Source organism: Bos mutus, chromosome 11, assembly GCF_027580195.1.
Source record: "Bos mutus isolate GX-2022 chromosome 11, NWIPB_WYAK_1.1, whole genome shotgun sequence".
NCBI lineage: Eukaryota > Metazoa > Chordata > Mammalia > Artiodactyla > Bovidae > Bos > Bos mutus.
Genome location: NC_091627.1, coordinates 3,094,396 through 3,104,287, shown reverse-complemented (window position 1 = coordinate 3,104,287; position 9,892 = coordinate 3,094,396). Strand labels below are relative to the sequence as shown.

The 9,892-nt window shown below is 55.0% G+C and overlaps 1 protein-coding gene across 6 annotated transcripts; it reads right to left on the bottom strand.

Moving 5' to 3' along the window:
* Nucleotides 1-3,573: 3,573 nt before the first annotated feature.
* Nucleotides 3,574-9,848, bottom strand: ENTR1 (endosome associated trafficking regulator 1). 6 transcript variants are annotated; one of them, XM_070378737.1, is made up of 10 exons: nucleotides 9,628-9,848; nucleotides 9,377-9,526; nucleotides 8,614-8,682; nucleotides 7,842-7,954; nucleotides 7,236-7,643; nucleotides 6,625-6,698; nucleotides 6,098-6,209; nucleotides 5,789-5,851; nucleotides 5,275-5,414; nucleotides 3,574-4,572 (listed from the first exon to the last, which is right to left on the bottom strand). In XM_070378737.1, the coding sequence occupies exons 1-10, from the start codon at nucleotides 9,695-9,697 to the stop codon at nucleotides 4,473-4,475; spliced, it is 1,299 nt and encodes a 432-aa protein (XP_070234838.1). In that variant the 5' UTR covers nucleotides 9,698-9,848; the 3' UTR covers nucleotides 3,574-4,472. The 6 variants fall into 6 exon arrangements, with proteins under 6 accessions (XP_070234838.1, XP_070234842.1, XP_070234839.1 ...); XM_070378741.1 differs by having other exon boundaries at nucleotides 9,377-9,488; nucleotides 9,628-9,756; XM_070378738.1 differs by lacking the exon at nucleotides 8,614-8,682.
* Between the last annotated feature and the right edge of the window lie 44 nt (nucleotides 9,849-9,892).

Genomic DNA, 9,892 nt, shown 5'->3' with positions numbered 1-9,892 from the left:
CAGCCGCCCCCGAGCTTGTCTGTGCTGTTTCTCCGTGAGTTGTCTCCAGGGTTTTGGTAGAGGAACCGAGGAGAAAACCCGCCGAGTGCTCAGGACTGTCCTGGCCATGGCCACGTCAGTTCAGTTCAGTTCAGTCTCTCGGTCATGTTCGACTCTTTTGGATCACATGAATCGCAGCACGCCAGGCCTCCCTGTCCATCACCAGCTCCCGAGTTTACCCAAACTCATGTCCATCGAGTCGGTGATGCCATCCAGCCATCTCATCCTCTGTCGTTCCCTTCTCCTCCTGACCCCAATCCCTCCCAGCATCAGGGTGTTTTCCAATGAGTCAACTCTTCGCATGAGGTGGCCAAAGTATTGGAGTTTTAGCCTCAGCATCAGTCCTTCCAAAGAACACCCAGGACTGATCTCCTTTAGGATGGATTGGTTGGATCTCCTTGCAGTCCAAGGGACTCTGAAGAGTCTTCTCCAACACCACAGTTCAAAAGCATCAATTCTTCGGAGCTCAGCTTTCTTCACAGTCCAACTCTCATATCCATACATGACCACTGGAAAAACCATAGCCTTGACTAGAGGGACCTTTTTGGCAAAGTAATGTCTCTGCTTTTTAATATGCTGTCTAGGTTGCTCATAACTTTCCTTCCAAGGAATAAGCGTCTTTTAATTTAATGGCTGCAGTCACCATCTGCAGTGATTTTGGAGCCCCCTAAAATTAGTCTGACTGCTGGGAGCTGGTGAGGCATTCCACTCGTGACAAAGGTCATGAGGAAGGAGGCTTAGCATACGCAAAGGCGGGATCGAGCCTCAGGAGTCCGCCCGGATATTCTCGAGCATCTACCCCCAAAAGAACCAGAGTCTGCCTACTTTATTGCTTTGTGCTCTCACCTCTGACTTTACTGGGGGCTGTCCCCTACCACCATCTCGCTCTCTCTGTCAAAGAGTTAACTTACAGCTCCAATTAATAAAGTTCCTGGGCAATTAGGAGTGTTTAAATCAAACCCCTCAGATGGCTCTCTAACTCGCCTGACAAGTTTACCCGGACTCCTACAGCTATGCATACGATTGTTTACAGTCTCCCAGCCTCGAGAGGCACGGGAAGCTTAAGATATTCAAATAGCTTAGAACCTCTCAGAGAGTTAGAAACTGTCAGAATAAACTAGTAAAGGATTTCATTGATGAGCCAATGCTTGTTGCCAAGTTTTCACATCCCCTGAATTGTATCCTTGAATGTGTATTAATTAATATAGTTGGTATGTAGAAAAAATAAGTAGTGGCCTTGGTGTTAGTAACTTTAGACCCTTAAGGTAATAAATTCTTTCCTTTGTTGTAAACCCATTACACATCCGCCCTATAGGAATGCAATTTTATCTTTGGAAGATGGCGCTAAACCTTAAAATAATTACTCTTAGAGAAGATAAGTCTTTGTTGACAAGTCCTTGTCAAGAGTCATAAAATGTTAGTAGGCTTTCTGGCCAGAAGATGATGTAAATCACCTAAACCATTTGTATATGATAAATTTGCAGGAAAGAAACCCTGGTTTTTGATAAGAATCAAAGACTGCTGACTTTGCATCCCCTATTATCCTCTATGTGTAACTTAGGGTATAAAAGCCCCTGTTAAAAATAAAGCTATGGGCCTTGCTCACCAACGCTTGGTCTCCCCATGTCATTCTTCCCTTTAACTTCCAGCTGAGTCTCCATCTGGAGCACGGAACCCACCACGCTTACTAATTATGCCTGGGCTTCTAAGACCCACTCGAGAAGGTGTCTAAGGTGGGGCACCTTCCGCTATTCGAGAGGGCGCCTGCGGCCTACGTAAGTGGTGCAAACTTCTTGTCTTAAAGTTTTATTGGTCTCCCGCGTAAACCAAGCTACTCAGCCTCTTTTCTCCACTGAATTTTCCTACTGAGCTATCCTCATTCTATTATTCTTTATATCTCTAATTAGCATATAAATAGTCGCCTAGGCCGTCTCTCCTTCGAATACCCTGGATCAGCTGGGGCTGGACCTTGGCATCTGACAGTTTCCAGTTTCCCCATCTATTTGCCATGAAGTGATGGGACCAGATGCCATGATCTTAGTTTGCTGAATGTTGAGCTTTAAGCCAACTTTTTCACTCTCCTCTTTCGCTTTCATCAAGAGGCTTTTGAGTTCCTCTTCCCTTTCTGCCATAAGGGTGGTGTCATCTGCATATCTGAGGTTACTGATATTTCTCCCAGCAATCTTGATTCTAGCTTGTGCTTCTTCTAGCCCAGTGTTTCTCATGAGGTACTCTGCATAGAAGTTAAATAAGCAGGGTGACAATATACAGCCTTGACGTACTGCTTTTCCTATTTGGAACCAGTCTGTTGTTCCATGTCCAGTTCTAACTGTTGCTTCCTGACCTGCATATAGGTTTCTCAAGAGGCAGGTCAGGTGGTCTGGTATTCCCATCTCTTTCAGAGTTTTCCAAAGTTTATTGTGATCCACACAGTCAAAGGCTTTGGCATAGTCAATAAAGCAGAAATAGATGTTTTTCTGGAACTCTCTTGCTTTTTCCATGATCCAGAGGATGTTGGCAATTTGATCTCTGGTTCCTCTGCCTTTTCTAAAACCAGCTTGAAGATCAGGTAGTTCACGGTTCACGTACTGCTGAAGCCTGGCTTGGAGAATTTTGAGCATTACTTTGCTACTGTGTCAGATGAGTGCAGTTGTGTGGTAGTTTGAGCATCCTTTGGCTTTGCCTTTCTTTGGGATTTGCCTCCCGTGGCCAGAGTCCCGGGATGGGTGGGCGCCCACGCCCTTCTGGTGAGCCAGCGATGGGGCTGCAGAGCTGCCAGTCCATCCCTTGCTCGCCCAGCACCCACGTGATAGCCCAGGTCTGGACCCCCACGGAGTTCAGATCCACAGGCAGAGACACCTGGTCAACAAAGTCAAGCCAGTGTGAATTGTCATCTGAGGTTTTCTTTTCTTCTTTTACTGTGGAACACTTCAAGCCGCCCTGCCTCTTGCCCAGCCAGCCCGGCCTGTGGGCCGGTGGGTGAAGGCAACTCAAAGATGGTGATCTAGTGCCCTCTGCAGGGCTGTGCATAGAGCCACCCACGCCGTCACATGTACCCATGCAAGAGACCCTCACTCTTAACACTCTCCGGCTAGACTTCCAGGTTTCAAGTCTGCTCTGAAAACTGATCTGGGAGCCCACTTTTCACCAACAGGCAGGAGCAAGAGGTGGTGGGTGGGGGTAAGATGTAGGTCAGAGGGGGCCAGAGGGGGCCCTGTATCTTAGGGCCAGAAGACCGTAGACTTCTGAGCTAAGATCAGAGGGCCTAGCAATGTGAACATCTTGAAAATCCGATGAAGTGATGGCAAACGCGCCAACGCTGGACTCGTGGGTCCCACTCGAGACACATAAGCCCGCCCTGCCCACAGCTCTCCACAGTCCGCGGTCGCTGTGGCCAGGCCCCGCGGCAGTTGTGGGCAAACCCTAACCCCACAAGCTGCATTATCAGCACAAACCACCTGTTAGAACAAGGCTGACAGTGTGATTCTCAAACATAAAGAGCAGGCTCAACAGGGAAAAAAGGGACACTGCATGTGACTTTTAGAGTTTATTAAATAAGAAAACTGTCGATTTGAACAGGAGGAGAAAAGGACGTTTATTTAAAAAAAATAATACCCACAGGAAAAGAGCGCAAAAGGCATCTAGTGTGTGTTACAGCTCCTCCGATAGGAGGGGCTGGAAGGCACCCTGGGGGCCCTCAAGCTGACCTGGGGAGTCTGCGCACGCTTCCCGTCCCTGAACCCTGCACGTCGCTGCGCAAGCTGCCGCTGGAAACGCCTATCAAGCCCTCCAGCTACAGCACTCCCAGGCGAAGGCCCGTGAAGAGATGCTCTTAGCCCGTGTCCGGCTGTGGAATGCCTGTGCTGACCTTGGTCCCTGGGGGACAACAGTGGCCGCCGTGCAGGGCGCCTGTGCTCAGACCACCAAGCAAGAGCCCTCCCCTGCCAGAAGCTGAGGGAGCAGACCGCAAGCCAGGGCACGCTGAGCGAGGGCAGTAAGGCACACGTCCCTGTCCAAGGCGAGGGTGTACTTTTCGGCTCGCGTAGTGTGTCTCTACTGACAAAAGCAAAGACGGCCAACAGAACTCATCTTACAGCTAGAGCGCTGCAATGACGATGGAAACACTACAGAACCGCTGCTTTCGTTTACTAACTTAAAAAAAAAATCACTGGCTTTTATAGAATTGCCTTCAAATAGATGATCAGCGTCTACGAGGCGGTGTGGAGCTCAGCTAGAAAGGCTACGCAGAAGCGCAGGTGCGGCCCCGTGTGTGGCTAATAACACTGCCGCACGTCACGAAGTTAGTGTCTTGGGATAAAGCTTTACTGTGGGTGAAGTCTGCACACTCAGAGACGCCTCGGCAGCTTGGAATCCGTCGGGAAGTGGTTTCAGGATGTAAACAGAGCTGTGAGCTGGAAGCACCTCCGTGGCTCTCACGACTCCTCCCCTTGGTCTTTAATCTCAGAAATTCTGTCTATAGATTTAAGGATTTCAGCAACGAGATTCAACGTTTCAGCTCCAGAAACCAGCTGCCTGAAATGAAAGCCCAGAGGTGACGGATGGCTTCTATTAATACAATCGCTCCGGGGCAGTAACAGAAGCACAGGGACTTCCCTGGTGGCCCAGGGGTTAGGGTTTCACGCTTTCACTGCAGGGAGCACAGGTTTGAGCTCTGGCTGGAGAACTAAGAACCCAAAAGCTGCGTGGTGCATCCTGACCCCACCCCCGCCCCACAAAAAATACTCCCCATAAACCCCCAAACAAACACACACAACAAAAACCCCAGAGCGTTAAAGCAAAGAAGGTCTCGAGCAAAAGCCGCAGTTTGTTCAACGTCAGATTTACTCTCCAGACACACTACGTGTTCAGCTTAAAAGTGACGGGCCTCACTGTCTGTGGCTGTGGCTGGACACCACTGCCCGCTGCGCTCAAGGGAGACAGAGGACGCCGCCCAGGACGCCTCCCGGGAGCCCTGTTCAAGTTCATGTGTTTTTATGAGAGAGACAGTACTGTCATCCTGTTTCACCCAAAATCTTGGTAGACGTCTTGCAGGCGATTAAGACCTGCCTGATGCTAACCCTCAAGCCTCCCAGGTGAGAATGGTTATCAGTTATCCCCATGTGGACCGGGAGGGGCTGCCGGCCCAGGCTGCCTCCCATGACCCTGGGGTGAACAGGGTCACGAGCCCCGCCCCCCAGCCTGCAGCTTCGACAGCGGCCAGGGCCCCGCACTCACTTGATGGAGGCGTGAGCATTGTTCATGACCACACGGAGGTTCTGCAGGGCCACGTCCGTGTTCTGCTTCACCACCGTCAGGCTGGCGCCCTGGCCTGACCGCAGGGCTTCGTTCTCACGCTTGAAGTCAGAGACCTGGGCCTGTGGGAGAGGAGACGTTACGACTTTCCCGGCTGAGCAGGAAGCGGCCAAGAGGCCGTCCGACCGAAACCAAGCCCCGCGCCCGAGGCAGTGCGACCAGAGGGCACCGTGTGCCCCCACGACAAGGCGCCCTGCCCTGACTGGGGGGCTCCTGAAGGACATGACCTCTTGCCGTGCTGGTACCTCGCCCGCCATCTGGGGTGCTCGGACCCACCCCCAGCCCCGTGTGGGGCTCAACCAGGAGGCCCTGAGAAGGCAGCTCATACGTCCTGATTCGGGTGCTTTGTCTTGTTGGGAGGGAACTAGAGGGGAGGGTGGAGGAGGAAAGGTTCTTTCACTCACACGCGAACTGGTGAGGCCCTCTTGCTAGTTACCTGGAGCAAGCTGACCTCCTGTCTCAGTTTCAGGACGTGATTTTCTGCCTTCACTGCACGTTTCTGATTCCCCGACCAAAAAAAAAAAAAGCCATCACTGACACGGCAGCTTGGACACAGCACATCCCCTTGTTCCCGTCCCTCCCCGTCACCTGGCGGGCCCGCCCAACGGCTGGGCAGCCCATAGGAGGGACCCCTGCTCATGGCCCCGGCCTGGGCCCCCCAGGTAGCGGCACCCGACGCTTCACGACGTCTGGCCAGGCAGGCCCGCCCACCTCTCCACTGCAAACAAGGGCCCTGGCTGCTCACAGTCATGAGCTCCAGATTCTGCTCCACCTGCTGCACCGCCGACTCCAGGTCGTGATAGTCACTCTCCTCCTTGATCATTTTCGCTTCTAACTTCCGCTCAAGCGTCCTCACCCTTGTTAAGGAAAAGGCCTGGGTTATCAATAACTCCTGGGACTAATTCTGAGCGTAATAGACTATCAGAAGTTTTAACTGGATTGATCAGATAAAAACCACAGGAGCCCAGGGTTAAAAAACGCAGCTGGAGGAGCACAGCCTTGGAGCTAGACACAGGTCAGCTCACGGTCGGGGTGCCCAGGGCGGTGGGGGAGGCTATCTGACAGCCCCCTGCGCCACCATCAAGAGTGGCTGGTTTTGCTCTGTTTTCAACTAAACTTTAACACAGAACATGAGAAACGTATCTGACACCGAGGATTTAGTGCAATAAAACCCGGGCTCAGTCCAACTCCCATACTTCATTATCGCTTTCACAGTGGTTTCTGAGGGTCGGGACATGGTTGAATTGCGAGCCTATCCAAAAGCTTACATACATTTCTGTTTGAGTTTCAGAGAAGCTCTGAATCTCAGTCAGCTTTCTTCTTAGCTTAGAATTCTCATCTTTCAGCTGCAGAAAAAGAAAATCCTTATTAGAAACTCAGTGTCTCACTCAAAAGGAGTCTTCATTTTCACAATTTGGCTCTGGAACTTCTTAATAAACAAAAACATTCCAGAGTATCACTCTATAGTCCACATAGAGAAAGAGAGAACCGAAGTGTCTGCTTTTTAGAACCTGTCACAGACTCCACTTTTACTCAGAATAACTCTAAGCGACTGTAATCTTTTCACCAGGCAAGCTGTCCTCAACCGCTGCCTGGAGTGGACCATTTTCTGAGGGGCAGCGCTCTGAGGGTCTCCCCCTGCCCCCGTTCACGCTGGAGACTGGCCCCCTGGCAGTCCTCTGCCAGTCCTCCTTGGGTCTTTCCGGGCGCCGACACGGTCAGCACGGGGATGCTGCCGCAGCTGTGACACCACAGCCTTTCATGCTTGGAGCCCAAACCCCAGGCCAGGGAGGACGCTGGGGGCTCCGGCATCCTCCAAGAATGCTGCTCAGGCACGAGCAGTGACCAGGGAGGGGCGCCGACGCAACCCCCACCTCACTTACTGCTTCGTAACTTATCTGCAGTGTCCGAAGGTGCCTGTCCCCCAGACTCTCTCCGTGGGCTGTGAAGTCAGCGCTGGGGCTCCCCGTCGGGGAGATGCGAGAGTCGGAGTCGCTCAGCGTCCATGGGGGCAGAGACTCGGGCCCCACCAGCTCCGACGGGTTGGAGAAAAAGGAGACGTACGTGCTGCAGGGCGACGTGCTGGCGGCCACCCTGGAGGAGTGCGTCTGCTCCATGGCGGACGGCAGGTAGGCCCCGTTCCACCCGTCCTCCTCGTCCTCATCCTCGTCCAGGAGGTCGCCAGCCCCCGTTGGGTCTTCAAAAAATGGCTGCTGATATTCCAGGCCATAGCCCACAGTCTGGGAAGCTGGGGAGGTGCGGTCGAGTCCCAGAGAGTGCCTCGTGGCTTCCTAGAGAAGGCGGGGAAGTGATGCTTAGACTGGGGCCGTTGCAGGCCGTCCCTCCCAGACGTCTGCTGCTGGCACAGAGAGAGAGGAGCCTGGTGGGCCTGAACTCCTCACTGCCCCGCTTCGTCCCGTGTCCCGCGCGCCTCAGGAGAGACGTCCGGAGGGCTTCCAGGGTCGCTGCGAACGCGGCCTCAGGCATACCTGTGAGTAAACTCTGCTGTCGGTGTCCTCTTTCGACAGGCTCAGGTTCTTGGTCTTCAAAAACTCTTTAAAGGAGAACGGGTTTGCCGCTTCCAGATCTCCAAGTTTATCATCTGAAAGACACCAAGTGTCACACAGGAGAAAGCCTCTCGAAGGCCCTCAGAGGGAGCTCCTATTCCCTGCCCTCGCCTGAACGCGACCCCACCTACACTGGGAATGCTCATGTCCTTTCCATCACCGGGAGATGACCAGCTGCCTGACAGGACGGGCGACTGGGGCGTCCGAGAGCCTGGTTCCTGCCCCGCCCCGCGCCCCCTGCGCCTTGTTGCCGTCGGGCTCCACATGGGGAGCGCGGAGGCGCCTGTGGCCCGCCTCCCAGCCAGAGGCTTCAGGAACAGCCTCTTCCCGCCTCACCTCAGCTTTCCCTTCTCTCTCCACTCCCTGGGGACCCAGGCAGCCACACCGCAGCCCTTTCAGCCCACCGATGACGCCCAGCCCAGTTGCCAGTCCTGTGTGAAGTTGGCTCCTGTGACTTCAGCTCCACCCCCGTCTCTTCAGACCCCTCAGGCGTGACTTCCCTCCTGCCCTGCGCCCTCCTTCCCTCCACCTGACGGTGAAGATCAGATCTGTGGGGCTCTACTCCCACTGGCTCTTCCGGGCTCCAGGTATACTAGTTATACGCTGTGAGATCTACAGCCCCACCCCTGGGCATGTGCCTGGCACGTGGAGACACGGATGGAGAGAAAAACAAAGGATTACCGAACTACTCTACCTCCAAAGTGTGTGTTCTGAGCTCCTGGTGGACCTTGCTTAGCACACTTCCCCTTTCCATAGCCAAAATCTGCAGAGAGACACCATCACCCCACTGTGACCACACGAGTGCTCTGTGACCCCAGCTTTCTCTGACACGGGGTCTCTAGTGCAGCGGTTTCTCACAGCCTGGAGGACGTTTAAAGCTCACGCCCATGGGCTCCTGCCTCTGGACATGGGCTGCTGCCATGGGCCTTGGCATCTGTGATTCTGAAATACCTCCCAATAGGTTTGACGCCCAGTGGGGCAGATCTTGTGGTACCTCCTGAACGCCCACAAGGGTGGTCAATGGCTCTCAGACCCCGACAGAACCACCTAAACGCCCCCGAATACCCTGAAGGCCAAGCAGTGTTAGCCGCCTGGGGAGAATTAGGAGGAACTAAAGCTGGCCTCCGCCTAGCTGCAGGGGACCAAGGAATGGGAAGCCTGGTCTGCTGAAGGCTCCCTTATCCTTCCCACCTCGAAGAAATACAGGGTTTTCTGTGCTCACCCTGGGCCTACCTCTAAGCCAACATTTACTGCGGTCTACCGGAACTGTCTGGCGGGGCGGGGGCGGGGGCGGGGGGTTCTCCACTATCAGACTGTGAGCTCCAGGCGGCGGGACTCCCAGTGCCCGGCACACGGTGGGGCTAGTGGTCATCGCGAGGGGTGAGCTGCGCTACCGCGCGGTACCACAAGCAGCGCCGGCCCCGGGGAGGGCGGGGTCCCTGAAGCTCTTCTCTCACCTGTGTCTCCCACGGAAGCTAGCACCGGACTGGGCACATAGCACATAAACGTCGGCCGAATGCCGAAGAAGTGGGACTCCAGGTCCCTGGCTGGGGGGCGCTCACAGTCTAGCTGGGGGAGACAAGACCGGCGCTCATAGAACGCGGGAGCTGTAATAACAACAAGAGCGACTTCACCCGCGCGCCCGCCTCACCTGGACCTCAGCGCGGCCGCCGGGCCGCGGCCGCCCGCCCGTCCCCCGCCCGCTCACCGTCCGGAATGACGAGGCTCCGGGCCCGGGACAGCGGGGTGACGCCCGGGCGGCGCGCGTAGCCCGCCATCGCCGCGGGCTGCGCGGCGCCAGCCCTCTTCAGCCCGGCAGCGGCGGCTCCATGGCCCCGGCTCCGTCCCGGCCGCGGCCCGAGTCGCCCGCCTCCGTCGCCCGCCGCTCGGCCGCCGCTCCGAGCCTCTGGCCGCTGCTTCCGCTCCGCGCACCGGAATCGCGAGGCCGAGCGCCGCGAGCGGGCGCCGGGGGG

What these genes read in the sequence shown, in the direction of transcription:
- ENTR1 (XM_070378737.1), bottom strand. Translation starts at nt 9,697, where the DNA reads ATGGCGGGCTACGCGCGCCGCCCGGGCGTCACCCCGCTGTCCCGGGCC. An exon ending in AGCTTCCGTGGGAGACACAG is followed by an intron (nt 8,683 to 9,376) that starts GTGAGAGAAGAG and finishes GTCTCTCTGCAG; the next exon opens with ATTTTGGCTATGGAAAGGGG. An exon ending in TGCAGATAAGTTACGAAGCA is followed by an intron (nt 6,699 to 7,235) that starts GTAAGTGAGGTG and finishes CTTTTTCTGCAG; the next exon opens with CTGAAAGATGAGAATTCTAA.